The sequence below is a fragment of the Copadichromis virginalis genome, linkage group LG7, assembly GCF_057382275.1.
Source record: "Copadichromis virginalis isolate Kocher_CV1m ecotype Utaka linkage group LG7, C_Virginalis_male_GT1.1, whole genome shotgun sequence".
Lineage (NCBI taxonomy): Eukaryota > Metazoa > Chordata > Actinopteri > Cichliformes > Cichlidae > Copadichromis > Copadichromis virginalis.
Genome location: NC_140624.1, coordinates 23876391 through 23898562, shown reverse-complemented (window position 1 = coordinate 23898562; position 22172 = coordinate 23876391). Strand labels below are relative to the sequence as shown.

Sequence of the window (22172 nt, the reverse complement as noted above, 5' to 3'; positions counted from 1 at the left end):
AGCTGGCAAACTGTATAGAATAACCATCCGCTCACAAGTCACACATAATCACACATCTCTAAGTTTTGATTTTGTTCAAGTCTGTTGGGCTAACACTGCGATTTTCCTTTCCTCGTGGTCTCTCTTAATACACAGTGTTTTGGTGTTTATTTCCAGGTCAGCTTTGGTGGCTCAGTATATTAAGGAACTTTGTGCAGTAATGCGTTTGAAATCAGAAGCATTACTGCACTAAAAGTTCAGTGTAATAAACACTGAACTTTTGCTGCATGTTTTCCTAATAGCACTGCTAGTTGTGCATTCTGTTATTAACAGTACAGAGTTTTATTTTTGTTTAAACTGCTCATTTTAACAAACCACTGTGACCAAACAAATTGTTTTCAGTCATCTTACTCCTATTAGGGTTGCAAGAGGAGCTTAACTTAAGTAGTTTCCTCTGCACACGTAATGAAAATATTGTGTGAGCCGAGAAATGCATTTTATGGTACTGTCCCGGCAAGAGGTGAGTATCGCATTGCAACAGGTTATAGACTATTTATGTAGTCTTTACTGCTATACCAAACTAAGTGAACCCTCTAACTTTAAACCCCCACCTTGATGATGTATGCCCCTTTACAGGCGAAGGCGATTGTTAGTCACACTTTTTTGCAGGATCACGTAGGCTCAGTATGAAGATTTACATCAAAGAAGCTGCGTTCCCTGATTTTACTCCCTAAGGAATTTCCAAGCCATGACTTTTTGATGACCACTGGGACCATTAGATAGTCTTTCCAAGTTTATAAAATATCTAATTGGCTTTTCAAGAAATATTCTTTCCTTACACATACATCCATATTTCAATTTGTCCTTCACAATTTTGATAATGGATGTTTTGATCAGTGCGGACAAAGAGGCTTTCTTTCTCCCGGCCACACTCCCCGTAGAGTCTGCCTGCCTAACAGGGAAATGCTCGTTCCTGCTGCTGCACCTCGTGGATATCATTTTGAAATCATCATCGGAATCCAATTTGGCTTCGTTAACATGGACAGGGCTCTCCTTCACTCAGATTCCTGGGCTTGTTTAATGTGGTCATCTGCTTGTCAGCCTGTCAGTAGCATCTTTGTCACTCAAACTCCTGAGCCCCACTACTCCTGACAGAAGGGCCAGTCATTCTTCACTGAAAGGACTGATTTTTTTTCTCTCCCTCGCTGCCTGTTTCCTGTCAGAGGAAAATTTCACGACACTCTGTCCCCAGCCCGACCTTGTGGCTCCCCTCCCCTCCCGCAGCAGACGACCAGCGGACTCGGTCTAGGCTGAATAAGCAGCGGTCTTTATCCCTGGCTCTGCGCACTCAGATCTGTGTGGCCCAGTAGTCATAGGTGCAACTATGCAAACCTAAAGAGATCACATGTAATAAACACACAGTTATGTGCACCCCTGCCAAAAGATTTTGAAGAGTTTGAATTTGAGCCTGTGCTTTTCTCTCTGTGACTGCTAACAGGAGAATATAGAGATATATGTGACAGTGAGCTCATATGTTTATTGGTCCTTTTCTTAATTGTTATTTTTAAGTCAGAACTTGGTTTCAAGTTAAGGGCAACTTTCTAGAATTGTAATAATTAACACATTTGCATAAAAATACATTTTGCATACATAATGAGTTTTAAATATATATACATCTCTAAATTTGCCATAAATTATATGTGTTAAAAATTATATGTGTTAAAAAAATAAAAAAAAACTAAGGGAAACACTTCTGTAAGGAGAGTTGGGTTTTTTACTTCACATACATACAGATATTTTTTACACTCTGCTGAAAGACCAGTTCATTATTCCCAGTATCACTGTGATGTTGTGGAGAAAAGCAGTTTACAAGTTTACAAGACTCACTTGCATGACTGGAGGAGGTTCTACGGGTATAACTGTTCACTTTGCAACCCTGGCCAACCAAATTGCTGTTCGTCCACAGTCCACTGGTGTGATTTAGACAATCTGCATATGCTGGGTTAGCCTGCATGCACCACACACAGAAACAGACACACACACACACACACACAAATGAGGCCCAAAATGAAACATCTCACGCAAGTAGTCGAACATTCTGAAAATCAACAACCCAGCAGCTCTGCAGTCAGAGGATATATCTAAGAAACTGGAGGAAAGGGGCGGCCCCTCTTGCCAGTAAACATAAGTCACACTGCTCCATAATGGCACGAGGAGACCTGTGGTTTGTGACTTCAAAGACTTCACAACCATCAGCATCGTTCTCAGGTCTAAACAAACTGCTCCAATGTGACACTGGGATTTCAACAAGTGAAATTAAGAAATCGCGCCCACTTGATCCAATTGAAAGTGTCACTACAGAGCTAAACCTCAGACTCCCCCCGCCCCTTCCTCCTTTAAATCAAAGTTGATGAGACAGACTCCAAGGAAGAGGACCTACGGTGTGGGATGTGACTCTGACTGGTAAATGTAAATACTACATAGCTTTACATGCATGCAACTGCGCCACAAAAAAGATTCAAATCAAGGGGGGGAAACAGCATGGCTGGGGGGACCGATACTCACTACGAGCTGCACTCTGCCTCCGTTCAGAATGGATGAGTTTATGTCCGGTAAGAAATGATCACTGAGGACAAAACACAAAATGCTTAGATGATTAGTGTTCTGCATGCTTCACACCAATTCAGTGATTAACTCTCTATTGCAGGCTCCATTTCCAAGCAAAAAACTCATATTAAATTTTAAAAAAAGAAACAAATTATATGGATTATGTCTGTTTTTTTTAAATAGGGCAGGGATAGCACAGGCCTACACACTGACTTGTTTCTGTCATCTCCCTGATTCAGCAGAATCAGAATACTTTATTGATCCCTGGGGGAAATTATTTAATAAGTTAATCAATTAAGTTAATATGTCATTCTCAGTGCACTGGAATATTTTATTTTAGAATGATACAGCGCAGGTCTTAAGGTGAATCGATACAGATAGATGCATAAACACCACCTTCATCACCTTATGATCTACATTAAATAGCTCACCTGTCTGAATGCCCATGAGTGGCCTGGGTATGGAGCCACTGCTGAGTTTGATCTTGTTTAACTTGCTCTGTCCTCTCTGCCTGCTGATGGCCCGTCTTAGCCCCACCAGCTGCACTCAACAGAAGAAATGAAATAAAGGGTCACAGGCTGTTCTTTTTTCAGTTTGTTGGTTAGGTAACATTTTTGACAACAGTGGCAATAAAGAAATAACTGCCTCATCACCGTGTGCTGTGGAGAAGATAGCATGAGTCTAAATGAAAGGACAAGGCTTGTGTTAACAGATGCTTACAAATGTTCAAGCTGAACAAATAAACAACTGCAGGGCCTGTTCTGTGGCAAAGTTTGACACGTTTTACTGCCATTACAGCGTGCCAGCTTTCCCTCAACGGGACAGATTAGTGGTCAAAGTCATGTTAGGGCAGAAGGTGGTGTAATAATTCATGTAGCACTGCTGAAAGTTGCAACAGGAAAGGCCTCATTTTGTTCCAACAATGGCAGTGACTTGTTTTTTTTTTTTGTAAAATTGAATCCAAGCAATGTTTCAAAAGTTTGTGAAAGTGAAAAATCCAAGAGGCCGGTGATTTACGGGTTATGCTGAAATCCCATAATAAGGTCGTAATTCAAAATAAACATTTAGGTTGTACTGACAGTAATGCTGCCTTAGATGGGTGTAAACTGATAATTTATTTTGACAGGCCAGTGCTGGAACTAATGACGCATTTATTTAAGCCATTCACTTGCTTTTGCTGAGCTGTAAAAAGAAGAAAAGAGCTTTACAGTTTTCATGGGTTAATTGAGAAGCCACACTAAAAACGTCAAGTGATAGATGCCTCCCCTGGGCCAGCAAAGGGCAGGATATGGCTACTTGCACTTCCCGAAGTTGAGAGAGAAAGAGGGAGAGATGGTGCATGAGAAGTCCAGATATCAGTTTTCAAACACCAGCCTGCTCGCGTAGAGTAAATACAGTGATTACAAAGGGTAGGTAAACACATGCACAGAAATCTGTACACACTGATGCAAGATAAGAACCACGAAAAAAAATCATTTAGTTTGATGTACTTGAGCAGCATGGAGAGATTTCTTCTCTCCATTTCCCCCTCAGAACCCCCTACTAGAGCTTCCTCCTGACCTCCTTCAACCTCCTCAATCCCCCTTGAGTACTCCTCCAGGACATCATGAGGGGGGCCTGTAAAAGTCATGCCTGTTAAGGGGGGCTTTTAACCACATTAGGGGATCTCGTCAATATCAGAGCGCCGGGGAGGAGGAGTAGCATTCAGGTTTTGGCCTGCAGCAAAGCAGAGATGAAGGAGAGATGATGTTGTCACTAAGTAGTCTCCTCTCCTCGAACCTCACTAAAGGAACAAAAAACACTGAGTCCTGCAAAGAGTCAGTACCAGTACCAATAACAAGTAGAAAAAAAAACAAAAAACTCCTAAACAAATGATAGTGACCTTAAAGGACAGTTGTGTCAAGAGTAAAACTGTGCACGTGCACAAATATAGCAAGTTTAACAACCAAGTCACTTTATAACAGACATATTTTAAAGTCAGAGGATTCTTGATTTGTCCTTCAGGCATAAACCATAGATAAAAGATGCCCATAGTTTGTGGATGACTTGGCAATCTTGGTTTTTTGAAGCCAACTAAAGACACTGTAGTGATTTATCAATCAAGCGGGAGGCCCACACTGAAGAATACGTTGCATTATATTCCTTTTATAAAAATGGACATCAAGTTGTACTCAGTCAGACTCAAACTAGCATTTGAGACCATATACTCATTAAGAAACCCTTCACTGAGGTCATGAATCAAGTAAGTAGTAGATTTTTTAGAAATCTTTTATCGATTTTTTATAAATTCTGGAGCAGCCAGAAGAGTCCCTCTCCTTTTGGCAATGAGAAAAAAAAATGCATGTTTAAAGCCGTTTTAGGTCGAAAACCTGAATCTTCATCTTTTCTACACATGCTGTGTCACAAAACAAATCTAAATGTAAAAGTGTGAGATGGAATAACAGTGCACATCTGTGGATTAGAACATCTATCCACCAGAGATGTAAAGCTTTTCTAACCCCTAAAACTTGGTTTCATGCATTAGGCGACTTGACTCTAAATGATTCTACAAACATGTCACTGAAGTTAATCTGAATCACAATAAGGTCTGTAAAATGAAGTTGTCTCTTGCAAACATATTGGCTGGTTTTGGTCTGCTAAAACATGAAAATAAAGACCACAGTAGGATGGAGCAATTCATACACGCTAATCATCTTTTGATCTAAAAGCATTCTAAGATCCATTTGTTAACTTTGTAAAAACACTGGAACACTGACAGGAAAATGTTTGTGACGATACTTGAAGAGAACCAATTCAAATTGCATATTATCCAAACACATTAGAAATTAAAAATGTAAATGTTTAGTTCCCACATTTTCAGGCACTGCTCCTGAAAGGACTTCTAACTTGACAGATTAATGTGTTTCTCGATTACTGGAGACTTGTAAGGGACCTTCTGTAAGTAACATGAATTTAAATTAATAAGACGGCTAAAGTGCATACGTTTTCTGTTTTGTGCAGATGGCTAATGTTGGAAAATGTAGGAAAAAAATGAAAAAGAAATATAGAAAAGTATTTTATAATCCTTTTTTTTTAGGCATTTGCTAAGTGAAATGTGTGACATTTTAGCAACTCGGTGGTTTTAGTTAGATGTCTGACTCTGTGAATGACTGATGGCCCAATGCACATTGGCTCAGCTCGTTTCTGAAGTGTGCCAATGCGCCTCAGTCATGTAGTATGAGGAGAGAGGCTCCACTGCACGAGATAAATAGAAGCTTAGAGATTACGGGGCTGAAATTGGATGCATATGAATGGTGGGGAACAGCCTAAGCTATTTTGACTGATCAATGATAAACAAAATGATTGTGTTTCAGTTTGACTTTGTTGATGACATCAAGTGTGAAATCAAGTTAAATGCTCAGGAGGTAGGGGAACCAGGCTGAAACAAAAATATATATCATTGTGTCCCTGAGACACGAGGACGGATGTTTGGTGGGGTTGGATCTCAGTTTGGATGGAAGAGGATGATTAGAACTCTGTGTGTATATGTATGGATATGTATGTGTGTGTGTGTGTGTGTGTGTGTGTGTGTGTGTGTGTGTGTGTGTGTGTGTGTGTGTGTGTGTGTGTGTGTGTGTGTGTGTGTGTGTGTGTGTATCTGTGCGTGCATCTGGAGGGGTTGAGTGGTAATTAAGAGTAGAAATTAGGAGAATTCCTTAGAGGCACACCACACTGTCAACATCTGCAGCACCCCAGACACATGCAAAAGATGCAAATAATAAGGAAAAGGTATATTTATATTCTCTTTTAAACTTTTAGAAGAAAATTTGTTGTGGCTCTGCACTATTCTCTCCCTCTCTGTCTCCGTGTCTGGGTATGTAAACTGATACCCATTTCAAGTGGGTTACTCATGTCCAGCACATCCACACAAAGAGCCCGGATAAAATAAACACGCAGCGTCAGATATCTTGGAAAGAATCTGTCATGGGTTTGAGGCTAATCACCTCCAGAAGGAGCTTGACTCGAGGCCTGAAACGTTAGCCCCTGTCGGGGAGCGCTGGCTGGGCCAGTCTGGGGCTGGGCTGGCCAGGCCCCGGGCACTGGTGATGAATCCGGAGGAGGGGGTGTCTTACACAGGTCAGGACCAGGGGGGCGAGGATGTAGTCAAACCTGGACCCTTTTACAGAGACCCAGCTTCACAGCACCACAAGTTAATAACTGACACAGCACCTCACTCGCCAGCCTTATAGCAATGCTGTAAAAAGACAGTAGGAATCGTTTCCCCTAGACTGAAGCTGGATAGAGTTACACATTTCTGTCAGATCAGAAAACTGACTGAGGATACAGAATATAAACCGGAAAGAAAGAGAATGCCCTAACCAGAGATCCTTCCATTACTTTATCAGTTGTATTAGCTCAAAAGCATCAGTCCCGTTTGATAAACTGTCAATAAGAGGGTGGGGAGGAGCGATGAAGCTATGGGAAAAAACAGAGCTGGAAATATTGTTGTAATTTAATATGTTATCGGGATACAGCTATTCCTCGATTGCCAGTTAGCTGACAGTTTATCCACAGCAGTATTATGCTCACACATAATTCCAGTGTCAGCAATCACAATGTTGGAAAGTTGACATAATACACCTGCAATTCAAATAAACAATAGATAACATAATGATGCTGTCACGCAGCTGAGATAGCTCCAGCTCCCCCCATGACCCTGAGCTGGATAAGAGGAAGAAAATGGATGGATGATGCTGTCATAGTCAAGCTCCATTTTTCATGCATTTTATAAATTGTCAATGGAAAATAATTATTGGAAAAGAATGTTGTGCCACCTACTCCAAAAGGGAACATTTGTTAGTCCGTCACTGTCCTGATGAAAATGCCTTGTAATGCTGGCAAAACAGTGTCTGCTGACAGAAGAACTTCAGAATTAATGAAAATAAGAGAACTCATTCACATATAAATCGCCACATTTTTACGCTAAAAAGATCATGGTTGTTCTATTTTTTAAGACTGCAACATAAAATGACAGGCAAATCTGCTCTTCGTCTTCACAGCTAATTCTTTAGTATGTTAGTCTTATAACTGATCGCTTCACTTTCTGCTGGCAAATGCTGCTGTTCCAGCATCCCTCTGACTGCTGGATGACCGTGAGACTATTACTCCATGGATGTGAGGCCTTGACCCTGGTACGTGGTGGTGGGGTCCAAAAGAAAGACGGAGACAGTCCCTCATGATAAAAACAGACTCCCCCCCCCCCCCCCCCCCCCCCCCCAACTCTCCCTTATGCTCTCCCTCCAGCGCTTCCCTTCCTTTTAAGTCTGTCTGTGTGTGTCACAATGCCAAATCCTCTCTGCACCTCAGGGCAGGGCACCAGGCCACAGCAGAATATGGATGAAGGTGGAGGGAGGCTTTTGACTTTTCTCAACCAATCACACTATCCCACATATAATCAATCCATAGCCTTTTTTTGACACTGTATTTCCATAACACTGAAAACTCTTTGGAAAAAAGTTGTGCCATACAGTCCTGTGAAAAGTACACCCTGACCGTCATGACAGTACAATTAGAAAAAGGTTGGAAAAATATGGCTTTGAGGGGTTGCCAAAAGAAAGCTTCTTCTCTTTTAAAAGAATGTGGACATTTGAGCCATCCAGAAGACATCTTTCACCTTTAGACTGATGAGACCAAAGCGGAGATGTTGGGTCATAAAGCGCAGTGGCCCAACAGGCAAAAACCAAACACAACATATCAGCACAAAAACCTCTCACCAACTGTTAAGCACGGCGGTGGACGGGTGGTGATTTGGGCTTGTTTTGTAGTTGCAGGACCTTTGAAAATTGCAATCACTGAGTTGATCATGAGTGTCTCTATATATCACAGTATTTTAGAGACAAATGTGAGGCCATCTACCCCTTCTGCTTTGCAATAGTCCAGTCTAAGACCAGACCAGACTTAAATTGTTTAAATTTAAATTTAAAATTCTTAAAAATAATCCAAGCATTTGAAATACTACTGGGTTAGAAAATATGCATAGATCTCTTTTCTTACCTTTTGCATAATTTCTGTTGTATCGTGCTGTTGTGTTTTGTGCCTCCGCTGGACCAAGCTGGTAATTACAATTTCTGAACAAGTCAAGTCGGACGGAGGGATCTAACACAGCAAGAAAGAGAAGGTCAAAGCAGGACACACCAGGCTTTAAACCAGAAGCAGAAAACCAGGATCAAACAGTCAGAAAATATTAGTGCATATGTAATACAGCGCTGTGGTTCAGCTGAGGCAGATGCCATTAGGAGTTAAAGCCGACAAAGACCTGTGTGTCGATGGAGCAAGATGACAAGAGCACCACTAATGCAATCATGTATTTGAAAGTCTGATCAAAGACCAACCTCCCATTACATGACCATGACATGATACCCATGGCAGAACTACTGTTTCTTGGAACAGAGCAGAGGTGAGGTCACCTTTCACTGCAGTTACACTAAACCACTACAATGAAATGGAATGAAAGTCGCCACAAGACGACTTGTCATGAGCTTTCTTGGCAATAGTTATTTCCTTTGCAGGCTCGTAAATAAGTCCAATGAGAGGTGACAGCCCTGGCTTCTGCTGTCTGTTATGGCTCATTAACATACATGCGGCGGAAAGGTTCACTGCTACTAAAGCACGGCTGAAGAATGAGAATGAAGAGAGATCTTTCTCCTTTTTAGACAACAGATTTATGTCTTAACAGGAGTTATCTCCATTTTGTGAACTATATAAAGACAGAAACATCAGCTGAGGTGTAGAAGGATTAATGAATGAAGGAAGCATTGCATATGAGGTGACTGAAGAAGGAAACCACAACAGTGTTTAATCTCCAATCACAGCATTCAAATTCTATGGGGAATTTTCTAAAAACATACAAAAATAGTTTTTTTAAACCTGAACTACTGCATAAAAAGCACACATGCAAACACAAAGGGTCCAAATCTCAAATTTCCACCTATCCCACTTTAAACACACTAACCCCTTTGCTTCTTTTGCAGTTGTCTCTTTGACTTCATCTTCCGAGCTCTCCTCAGCAGCAGAAGTGCTGTGTGGCTGTCAGTAAAGCCCCTGCAGATGGCAAGGAAAGAAAAGACAAATAGAAAGTGCCGTTCTGCCATTTACTAACAACACACAGTTGCAGCAAGCAGTGAGGAGGAGATGATGATTTACCATTCTTCTAGAATCTTTTCTGATCTTTCAGAGAGACCACTAAGCGCTGAGGTGGAAGTAGGAGATGTGTTTCTGGAATCATAAAGAAATTATTGTCCTTAAAAACATAACTTGAGATGCAGAAATTCACAACAGGACTACACATATTTAAATCTTTCGGGATTGAATTATGGCTGATCTTTAAGTCAAGGTTGTCCTGTATTTTTTCCTGCATGGCTGCTAATATTATTATGCTCAGTGGACGTGCAATAAAGATGTGCAAAATGGAAACCCATTTCATTTAAGGAAAAAGGGAGCTAAACTGGGCGAGTAGGGCTAGTGGTGATTGAAGATTGTGTTTGTGTGTCCAAACACAATCTTTATTGGGGCCAAAAACACATTTTCAGTGCACTCTGATGGTGGCATGCTCCACAGCTGTGGTCTTTAGTAGCAACTGTTCTCTCAGATGCCTTGGGATCTTACAGTAAAAACATGCATTAAACATTTGATTGTTTAAAAGTCTCAGTCCTCTAAAAGTTCATTTAAAAAAGGAAAAGCACACTCCTGCTCCAGCTCTTGAACTGAAGCTTGATCAAACTCTTAAACTGAAAACTGTTGTCTGGTCTGTAGCAAAAGATGCACCTGTCATCCACATAACTGTAACCAACATAACAAGCATGCTGGAAGTGGAGCAGTGCTGCCTTGTTTTCCTTTCCATTTCATTTTTTTCCTCAATGGAAGCCATTGAATTTTATGATTTGTATGCCACCAAGTAAAAAAGTAAACGAAAACAAATATTACCACTTTATAGATTACCAGTGACATCAGCTGAACATCATAGAGAGGAGAACTGAACAGTCATTCAGTGAACCTGCTTATTTGAGTGTTTTGCTAGCTGAATATGTGGATACATTTTGTGGATCACAACCATAACAAAAATATAAATGTGATTTAGTGTGTGTGTCATCCTCCTTTATATCCAGAAAGTGGAATTTCAACATCTGTATCATCATTTTTTCTATGCTATACTAAAATCTTATGACATTAAAATCTTGCATTATTAGGACCAGTTTGATTATTGTTCCTTGCATTTTTAATATCAGATTTATATTTTGCTATCCATGAAACACTTAAACACATACTTCAGGTTGTCTGTATTTTGTTCCAAGAGCAAACGCCATATCATGAGCTTCATATGTGAAAAAGTAAACCCAGTTAAAATCTCTAACTTCTAAGATACATCCGACTCTTTAATGTGCTTAGCAAAGATTGTATTTTTCTACTTGGAGTTGCATTAACGAAAAATATTAATGTCACAAATCAACACTGTTTGCTATATGTCCTATTATGAAAATTATTTATCTTCTTTTTCCCTATATAACTTTGTACAATAATTATGAAAATCTATATAAAGCTTAAAATAAACAGCTTTTTCAAATGCTGTGGCTGTGGGTTGTTGTACCTGTTAGAACCGTCCACATGTTCCCCAGCCATCCAGGCGTGCTTTGGTAGGGGGAGTATGTCCTGGGAGGGATCAAGACAGGGCCCAGGAGGCTGAAATACATATATCAATTAATGACAGGCCTAAGTTACTTTTCTTTTTTTTTTGTTACCTTGAAATGTTACCAAAACACACTTGTTGTAGTTTTCCTAATGAATTACCAGAATACACATAAAACATCTGGGATACCAGTGTGTGTTTTTATTTCTGTTATTCTGCATCACAGACATTAAATCGGAGCGGCTTTGCTTTTTCAGTTTCTAAATGTTTCATTATTATACTGTTCATCAAACTCAAAGCTGGTTGGAGATAAAACCACGCTGAACAAAGGCAGGATTTTAGCTTTAGACTGTGACACTTGGAGTTTATGCAAAATTGATTTGGTTGCAGTTTTTTAAAAAATTGAATGTGTTTTTCAGGCTGGAAAAACTAATGTAGCTTTCTCCTGTATTTATGAACTTGAGCACACTCAAAAATCCTAGGAAAAAAATAGACATAGATTACTAGTGGAAAACTTCAACTGACATCTGTGTACTTAAAGGACCTGTAACAAAGGTAAAATTGTGCATGCTTTCATTATAGTTACAAAAATCTGAGCAGTCTGTTGTGGCATACTAATTAATTTTTCATGGAATAACACTACAGTTATCTGTAACTCTTGGGGGAAGTGATTACATTCTACACTATTATATCCAGTGACACTTAACTCAGGGGCCTATTTTTGTTGTAGGTATGTGGCTGACCGAGTGAACGGTTCACAATCATGGAATTCTCATATTTAAGTCAAAGTAACAGCTTAATTACTCTCCAGATTCTATTTTCTCTTGGTTAAAGTGCTAAATTGTTCATCCCCTGCCTTTGAGCTGTGCCTCAGTGTCAACATATTGAGGCTGACCACGCTAGCAGCTGCACCACATCAGCTTGCTTAAACTGGCTACCATGATGTACAGCGCTGAGCACGCTCCAAAGAAAAGATCCAACAAGAGGTAAATGAAGAAAAAAAACAGGACGACAGTCCAGCCAGCATGAAAAATGACATCTGCTGGTGCTGTGCAACTTTCAGCCCTCCAGGAAATAATCCTGTTTTTCCAAGTGAATAAATTTAGAGATCAATAAGGGAGGGTGAGACAATTCCTGGAGGGGAGGTAGACAAGCAAGAAAATAACTCCAACACTGACATAACACAAGATGGTAAATCCCAAAATTCACAATTTGCATAGCAGGTTTCAAAGTATTAGAGAATATCATGTCAGGACTACCAGGTTTTAAGAATATCAAACTTTACCTTCGTAGATAATTGCTGCTCTGACACAAGTTGGTGTCTGGGAGACGAGTCCTGAGAAAGCATCAGTGTGCAGTGTTCCTCCAAAGCTGCCTTTATGAAAATGAAAAATACTTGAATTTCTGGACGGCAATGACAAACAAACCACAAATAAAGTGTCTTTGGAGTGAAGTATACAGTACTATATTTATGTGTTACATTTATGTGTTAGCCTCTGTGCAGGTTTTTTGGTCTGATGGGGTGCGAGATGGGGAACAACTGCCGAATCGTGAAAGTGAAGAACATACAGGCTTGTGCAGATACCTCATCAAAGACAAATTCATCTATGTCCACCTCCTCAAAGGTGTCATCCTCTCCAACACTGGGGCATGTCACAGCAGCAAGAGCAGATGTGAGCCTCCTCCTCAGAGAGTAGCCCCTCCAGAATGCCTGGAGGTACCCAGAAAAAGAAATGGTAGTTGCTCAATGAATCATGGAGCAAACGTAAATATTGCATGTTATCCCATTAGGAAGATAAAACATGTTAACCCCTCTTTTAATTGCTGAGTGTTCTGCTGTCTGAACTCTGTGTGACTCCAGGCTGCTCTGAGACAAATAGAGCTCCAGTGCGCCTCTAAATCCTGCAATTCCCAATGGGCAGAGGGGGGGGGGCACACTTCACTTCAAGTTGAGCCGCACAGGAATTTTAGAACTCTTACTACCGCACGTCTTTGGAATCTGATTAATCACTCTATACCCCCCTGACATGCACAAAACACACACTTACACTTACACAGTGCTGTAGTGCACGGTACACGGCAACTCCCAGCCTCTACCTAGCCCTCAAGGAGTCATCAAACACTTTGTGTGTTGAAAAGGGATTTGAGAGGGGTGATGAGTAGCATGTTTTTCAGAAGAGCAGCTTACACCTCTGTGCAGAGGATTAGCCGAATAAGCCTCAAGAACGTATGAGGCCTGAAGTTCAGTTTTTAAGGATGAAAATTGGCATTTTCAGATATCCACAAAGAGGAAGTGACTTCAGGCACACTTTCTACATGCAGAAGTAAGATCCTTAATTACACAATAAAAGGTTAATGTGAGCAGTTTCTTCTCAACGCATAATCTTAAGCTATGACAAACTCTGATGGGGTTTTTTCCTACTCTTTTTTATCAAATTTTTATAAACTCACTAATTAATGAACCCAAAATAGAACAAATCAACTATTTGCTATCTGTGATATTCAGCAGTTTCTGCTATCCTCTAGGAGCAACAGCCGATCTTTCAGGGATTTTAGTGTAGCCAGGCTACGTTCAAAGCAAATGCAAAGCATCAAGCAATGCATCTGGGCTACACACATAAATCTCAGGCCACAAGAAGGAACCTAAAAGCTTTTGCTACCAAAAATCCTCTGCCTTTGAATTCTGCAACTGCGAAATGAAAATAGACGTCATAGCCACAGTGGCCCAGTGGATAGATGGATATAAGTCTCAACAACAATACCCTCAAGGTGCTTAATACTGTAAGCTAAAAATCCTAAAATAATAAAGAGAAAATTGCGAACAATAAGACAACCGCCTATGAGCAAGCATTTGGCGACAGTGGGAAAAAAAACTTTAACAGGAAGAAACCTCCAGCAGAACCAAGCGCATGGAGGGGCAGCCATCTGCTGTCACAAGTTGTGGGTGTGGGGAGGAACACAGGACAAAGGACGCAGAGAGAGACAGAGTTTAACAATAACTAATGATTAAATGCAGAGAGGTGTGTAAACACATAGTGAGTGAAAAAAGGTGAATGAAAAAGAAAGTGCACCTTGGGAAGCCCCCAGCAGCCTAGGCCTATTGCAGCATAAAAATGGAGGATTTAGTACTACAACATTTCCAATTCAAAAAAGAAAGATTTAAGCCTAATTTTCAAAGTAGCGAGGGTGTCTATCTCCTACTTCCAAATGGTAGCTGGTTCCACAGAAGGCGGGCCTGGACGCTGAAGGCTCTGCCTCCTGTTTTACTTTAAAACATCCTAGGTAAGCAAGCCAGCAGTCTCAGAGCAAAGTGCTCTGTTGGGGTGATATGGTGCTATGAGGTCTATTACAAGTAAACAGTTTGACTGACTGAATTCATATGAACTCGCCTGGATAACCGTTCTAAGTTGTTACCCAGAAATCTTCAGAGGGAAATTGTTCTAGGACGCTACAAATGCTACAAGCTACAAATGTTTTACCTGGATGACAGTTGCCGCACAGTGTTTGCCAGCAGTGCTCCTATTAATATAGAAAAGTCTTGACTCTGGCTTTCCTCCATCTCCTCCTCTTTCTCCTCCTTTCTCTGTGATGGGGGGAGCATTAATGTTCCCACATATCTGCTTGTATTTCCTCCAACATTGCTGAATCACAACTGCTGCTGTGCTGCTCAAAAAAGAACACACACACACACAGGCATTTAAATACACACAAAGTGAGGGATATATTGCACATGATATCATAGCACCTTCATCTTTCAAAACATGAATTTATATGTGAGCAGACATCTGGAGAGCAGTACTCTGGAGAGTTTAAGCCTGTCTAAAGCCACCCTTCAAATCAAAGATGTATTGTCCTCCCGAAGATAGCACAGTGTTAATGATAAAGCTGCGTGTTAAAATGAATAAAATCTTCAACGTCTTCTGGTGTAAATCAAGTAGAGGAGGCTCCAATGATGACAAATGCTTTGCAGCAGAAACTAATAAAAGGCTGAGCTCTGTTAAAAGAATTACATAAAAACAGAGTGTTTGCTTTAAGTCGGCAGCATCCAGTTGTATACCACGAATGAATTTGGAGGTTTTCATCGCATGCATTTTTATCAGCTGATCTTTCATCGAATACAAAGGTTTTATTAGAGTGAATATACAAACATACACACGAGTGACTCAGATAAAAGCAGAGAGTGAATTACTTTTTGAGGTTTAAGTCTTGATGGCTGGAGACAGATGCTTTTTCATCACTGAAGAAGGTCGCTGGACCCTGTTTTGGGCCAAATGTGTCATAGTGACTCTCTGTAGCTGGAGTCTCATCAAAATTCCAATAGCTGCATCTCATGATGTCTCTATTTAGAAAGACTGGTGGTAATTTGTTAGTGGACTCTATATCTCGGCAATCCATAAGCTCTTCACCAATGACACTATCCAGTGTTTTCTCAGGCGCTGTTTGACTTGCAGCCCAGTGTTCATCAGACACAGTGGTCTCACCATATTCATGGGCAAATCTCTGGTCCTCAGCCAGCTTCAGAGTCATACTGAAGTGCCGGCAGAAGCTTTGCACATCATTAAAGGGAAATGCAAGTCTGCTGTAAACAAACACATACAAAAATATTTCACGTTACATTATTAACTGGCAATACAGACCAGTTTTGACAACAGGGCAATAGTCCTAATCAATGCAAATACCTGACCTGACCTGACCTACATAACTGATTTTATTTTTGCACATATATTTTTATCGCTGCCCATTTCATTTCTGCATTTCAAGTACACCTTACTCTGCATATATCTTATTTATCATGATTACTGTTCGCCTTTCTTTTAGTACCGATGAAGGAAGGAACCCCAGTTTCATTGTACAACACAAAGTATGACTGTGCAATGGCAATAAAGTGAATGACATTAAAGTTAATCTTAGTCCACATGGTTCCCAATCAAATTTATTTAATAGGTTTACTGTAAGCAGTAATTGTAGCATATTGTTCTGAGCTCAGGAGAAGCAGTTATCCACTTTTAGGGTTGTCTGTGAAGGTTCTCAGTCATCCAGGTCATCGTAGTCAAAGGAGCTTGCAAAGAAAAGCGTCTGGACTTCTTTAAGTTACTTGAAGACGTTTCACCTCTCATCCGAGAAGCTTCTTCAGAAGCAGAACTGAAGAAGCTTCTCGGATGAGAGGTGAAACGTCTTCAAGTAACTTAAATAAATCTTTCTTTGAGAGTTTTGGTTATAGACTAGTAGTATAATCCTCATTGTGATTAGAATGTATGTGAATCTATTCTGGAAACAGAACAATTTTTTTCTTATCACCAGTATAATTAAATCTGACCTGCATAAAAGTCAAAGTTATAGCTTATCTGCTTTTACAGTATCAGAGCAATCCTCTCCACAGAGTTCACCTCACAGGACATAGAGAAGACATATTTAAAGAATCTCATTCTTGCATTAAACAACCCTAAAAGTGGTCAAAGGAGCTTGCAAAGAAAAGCGTCTGGACTTCTTTAAAAACACACAGTGATCGGTGGTGTTAGAAAATTAAATCATTCAAAAAGGATCAAAGCCATTCCATTTTGAGTTAAATATCACATATATATCCATTTTTAGCTCTTATTCTTGGCCAGCCTGTGATAGGTGTGGTCAGTGTGTGTCCTTATATTTATGTGAGGGTAGGGGTGGTGAGGGGGCGAGAGAGAAAGAGCTGTCTGCCTGCTCTGTGGGTGCCCTAATACCATATAATGTCTCTTTCATTGAGGGGATAAACTGACAACAAAGCTACCTCAATGGAAACTTAATTAATCTATTAGCTATGCTCCGCTCCTTGTCTTAAACCCCGAGGGGCCAGAGACGCTTGGCCAGTCTGGAAGGCCAGTAGCCACAAGTAGTGCAACTCCTTCTCTACAAAGACCTCGCTCTTCACTCTCAGTGGGATAAGAAAGAGAAGAGTCAGAAGGTCTTAAAGGATTGTGACACCAGTGACCCTCCCTCCCTCTACCTGCTGGTTCACTCCAGGGTCACCATAACACGGGTAAAAGAAAGCTTCAGTATACAATGTTCATGACAGGAAAATGAAAAGTTATTCACTGATTAATGCTCGCCTGTGAACATATCCAACCATGTATGTAGATGCTAAAAGCTCTCAGTGGTTATTTGTCTTCTGACTTGCAATACAGGAAATTTAGAGATATTTGGTGTTGCTTTATCACATGGGTGTCCCCAGGAGGCCACTCAACAAAAAACTGAGGTCGAGAGCTGCAAGAAATTCCTGAGCCAGCAGCAAACCCTATACTAGTTATATTATAGAGGCGTTTACTGTCCTTTTGAAAATTCAATTTGTGTCTGTCGCAACTGTCAGACAACTATGAACAGAACATAGAAGACCTCACAGCTCCAGAAATGATATGTATACTTAACACAACAAAAGTCTTGTGTAACTGTTTCACTTCTATGTTCACTTTTTCTACATTGTGGGTGAAAAATGTGGTTTGGTGATAACAATAAAATTGATAAAAACAGAGAGAAAATCCCAACAATCAGACGACCCCTAAGAGCAAGCACTAGGCAACAGTGGGGATGAAAACCTCCGGCAGGGCCAACTATCTCACATGACTGGCTGGGGTGAGTGGTGGGAGAAAGGATAAAAGACATAATGCTAAAATGTTGATGAAAACAAACACAAAAAAACATATAGGTTGCTGTAGTTGCTTCTGCTGTTCACACTACCCTTTGCAAGATGCTCAGGGCACATTTAGCTAATGCTAAAATGAGGCTTCAGCAATCTGAAATGGACTAATACTGGTGTATTCTTCAAAGCTTTGGCTTTTTGCCTTAGCAGTTTTTCTTTACCATACTGTGTGATGGTACCACAAACAGAAGGCACAATGAGTGGAAAGTACTCATTTCATTTGTTTAACTCAGACTAATAACCCATCTTTTTCCACATGACATAGAAACATAATTTTTGATTCACTTCTTTTACATTACAACCACATAAGGAGCAATTCAAACCTAAAAAATACTGAGTGCCATAGAACACAGTGGAAAAAGTGGGGAGATTGCGGTAGTAGATGGGTTTATTGGTCTTTTTCCCACCACATCCAAAAAATGTTTTGATTTAATGGCATACAGGACTGGATTGTAAGGCATGCTCATTTATGGGTGAAACAGAGGCACTTTGGTAGAATCCCTACACCTTGTAAAAGAGAGTAATAGCCCTAATACGCCACAGTACCTCACCTTACAGTCACCAGTTGACTGGCGTGTGGCACTCTTCTCAACTCCCCTAAAAACTCAGTCTGACACAAGGTCAGGCCAGGGGTTAAATGGCTGTGTTGGCTCTTGCAAAGCCCCCAAAATGGCTCATTGTCCAGAGGCCAGAAGGGTAGAGGGCACTCAGTGAGGGGCGAAGCAAGGGGAGGCCCACGCTAACCTCCCCCAAGCCATAGGAGTCCTCGATGTGACCCATACAAGAAGCCGCCACCATGTTTCATCTTTTGTACTGTGTAATTTGAAAAGGTCAGGAAGATAAGCAGAAAGTTGACCACTGTTTTAAGTGCTGGTGGTCCTCCTTGTATAGGAGTGTCAATATGTGCAGAGGCCAGTGACATTGAAGGACTTGTGAAAATAGATGGACGTTGTCTTTAGGCTCACTACGCCCTATGTATCAGACATAACAAGAGGATAGCTAACATTCCTCGCTGCTTGATGGCGGTATCTCTGACAGGTTCAGCAGTACACGACAAAAAAAGTGTAATATAACCTCTGGTGCATTGGTTTTGGGTTATTTTTGTTGTTTTGCCCTGTTCTTTATTATTCCCTTTTACTATTTGATTCTTCTTTTCTTTTCAACCTGTTCTCGGTTTGACCTCATGCCTTCATCCTATCTCTTTATATCTTAAGTACTCTCAGTCAAACATAACTTGATTTTTATGCATACAGTAGAAGAGACGAGAATTCTGCAGTACAGTATTCGTTTTCTATTACCATAACCAATTTTTTTTTATTATTTGAAGCTGAACATTTCGCACCTCTTCCCCATGATCTGCTTTCAAGCTTCTTCAGAAATCTGCAGCTTACCTGCAATATTTTAGTTTACAAATACAGATCATATAAGATGAGTGTGAGTATGAAATCTGACAATATGGAAATTGTGTAAACTGAGTTCACAATAAGCACTTGTATCTGCAGATTGTTTTCTCTTCCACAATGTGGATAACTTAAGAAAGTGTTAGCAGTAACTTCTGGGGTCAAACACACATCCTACCACCGGCAAAACCTGCAGTTATCCACACTAAACACATAGCACACTGCAAGCACATTGACACAGGCAGCCTGTCTCTTACCTGTGCTCCCTGCTGTGATGCTGCTGTAAATTCTGAGTCTGCTGAAGCTGAGCCTGGCAGAAAGTTAGGAAGCAGTCTGAGGCCGAGCTGACCTGCTGAACAGCTGGAGGCAAGAAAAAGGAATCTGTCTCCTGGCTATCAATGACTCTAAGGCCAGGCACTGATTTCTGTAGTGTGGATCTGAAAAGGAAAGTAAAATCAGCAAAACCTGAGCTGTGCAGAAGTGATTTTACTAATATTTTTAAATGCATTATTTATACCATTTTACAGTTTTTCTCAGTTGCTTTGGTGCATTTCTCACAACAGAATTAAACTTTGCACAATAGTTAGTTCAACCTCCACAACATGTAGTTGTTTTGGCACAACCTTGTGGCGGTGTCCAAAGGCAAATGCCTTTGGACATGAAGCAGTTGAGTAAGTACAAATATCTAAAGAATGGTCACTTTTGACTTGCTATTCATCACTATCTCCTTGCTTTTATCATGAATGTCACAATTATTTATACTTGTACCGGCTTAATAGTCATTGTCCTTACAACTAATAGTCTTCATTTCATTGCTTGTGTCAGTGCACTCAAAATTGTTGAACATCTTGTCAAACAATTTGTACACCCATTTTGAAAACCCTATTTTTAAGGAGTTTCCATGAAAATCTCCATAAATTACTTTTCTCAGGTGAACCTTATCTCACACATTAGTGTGAGATAAGGTGGTGTGTGTTACTCTTACTTGCAACCAATGAAAAGCCTCTTCTACCCAGTCACAGGTGACGAGTGAAGGAGCTCCGTCACCAGTATGTACAGGTAAAACATGTTTGCATATGTACCTCTGTTTACTGTAAAAGTTTAGGCCATGTACTGCACTTACATTTATGCATGTTACTGTAATCCTATTAACAATTCAAACTGTACAATCTGTTGTGCCAAATGCACCATTACAGACTTTTTCATTCTCATCCTTTGTATAGCGTATCCTGGAATTGGAAGCCAGGGAACCCCTGCACACGTTTGTATATCTTGACGAAGCGGGATTCAATCTCGCAAAAGGCAGACGGCGTGGACGAAATCACATTGGAGAAAGAGCCACCATTGATGTCCCAGGCCAACGAGGAGGAAATATTACAATGTGTGCAGCAATCTCAGAAAATGGCGTCCACACCCATATTCCTCGTATTGGTGCATACAATACACAACACCTGTTGGCTTTTCTGGACGCTCTTTATAGGGACCTAATCCCACAAAATGAAAGGGATGATCCTGGTGACAATCGGACAATGTATGTAGCGGTTTGGGATAATGTTAGCTTCCATCACTCTGCTGTAGTCAGGCAGTGGTTTGCAGCACACGACAGGATGCTTATGGAGTTTCTTCCTCCTTACACTCCATTCCTAAATCCAATTGAGGAGTTTTTCTCTTCCTGGAGGTGGAAGGTATATGACAGGCATCCACATACCCAAATGACCCTGCTAGCAGCTATGGATGCAGCTTGTGATGACATCACAGCAGAGTCCTGCAGAGGGTGGATTCAACACTCCAGAAGATACTTTCCCCGATGCGTCGATAGAGCTGACATTCGCTGTGATGTTGATGCAAATATGTGGGCAGACAGACGGGAGCGTCTAGATATCAATGATTGATATGCAGCAGTGTCTGTTTTTCAGGGTTTTGTTTCATAACTACTGCAGTAAGGTTTACTGTCTAAGTGAGTTTATGTTTGCTGTAAAATGTTTGATTTGCTGTATTTCCCCAGTTGCACAATGCTGTGAACAGTTTCAATTAAATATTATCAAGAGTGCATATGAAGTGTCTTGATTTTCCTTTACAATTTATGGTTTTCAACATGCCATGGATGCTGTCCAGACTTGACATGTCATTGGGGAGCACCTACAAAGAAATCCGTCATAATGAGAACATGTTCAAACCATTTGATTTTGTGACCAAAGGTGCTGGTGTAATGACTTGTAATTGTGACAGCCCTGACACTTTGATATAAGTACTTGCTTTTGATGAATATATTATCTGCTTTGATTAAGGGACTTGCTTTTGAAGCATTGACTACTTATTTTGAACAACTGACTTTTCTTTTTGATGAAGTGACTCACTTTTGCAAGTTATCCACCATGTTTTGCAGTTTGCACTAATTGTTTTGAGAAGAGCCTTAGTAGTGGTGCAGAGATCAATTCTGTTGTGAGAAATGCACCAAAGCAACTGAGAAAAAATGTAACTGCTACTGGTATTATGTATATCTGTATTTTTGTATGAACTCATTACCTCTGCATTAAAGGCAAACAGCTTGGTGATTTTTTTAAAGTTTATAATAAACAACACTATTAACAGGTAACAAAGACAATGAGGGCAACTTGAACGGAACTCAGGTTGAGGTTGCACAGAGGTGTCAGGGCTATGAAACAGGACACTTATTTTACTCAACAGATTTTGTAGATCACAAAATAGTTTTGCCAAATAGACGTAGTTTAATTTGAGTTCTATATTTGTTTCCAGTTATTTACTTACTAATACGACTCATAACTGTCAAATTACAAGCACTGCCTGACTAAGAAAATAATATTCACAGCCAACAGAAAGCTTCTCTAAAGCT

At 40.4% G+C, this 22172-nt stretch overlaps 1 protein-coding gene across 4 annotated transcripts in view; it reads right to left on the bottom strand.

Moving 5' to 3' along the window:
- lrriq1 (leucine-rich repeats and IQ motif containing 1) overlaps positions 1–22172 on the bottom strand; it is a 38380-nt gene that overhangs the window by 3088 nt on the left and 13120 nt on the right. Inside the window, exons 15-27 of one of the 4 annotated variants that reach the window (XM_085462617.1) lie at positions 19576–19755; positions 15730–15827; positions 15438–15600; positions 14728–14911; positions 12834–12959; positions 12534–12623; positions 11210–11301; positions 9769–9840; positions 9578–9666; positions 8620–8721; positions 3018–3126; positions 2545–2605; positions 1867–1987 (exon numbers count right to left, since the gene is read on the bottom strand). In XM_085462617.1, the coding sequence (XP_085318743.1) occupies positions 1867–1987; positions 2545–2605; positions 3018–3126; positions 8620–8721; positions 9578–9666; positions 9769–9840; positions 11210–11301; positions 12534–12623; positions 12834–12959; positions 14728–14911; positions 15438–15600; positions 15730–15827; positions 19576–19755 (1487 nt within the window). Of the gene's footprint in view, positions 1–1866; positions 1988–2544; positions 2606–3017; positions 3127–8619; positions 8722–9577; positions 9667–9768; positions 9841–11209; positions 11302–12533; positions 12624–12833; positions 12960–14727; positions 14912–15437; positions 15828–19575; positions 19756–22172 lie in introns of all 4 variants that reach the window. The other 3 variants (XM_085462615.1, XM_085462616.1, XM_085462618.1) reach the window with 3 other exon arrangements.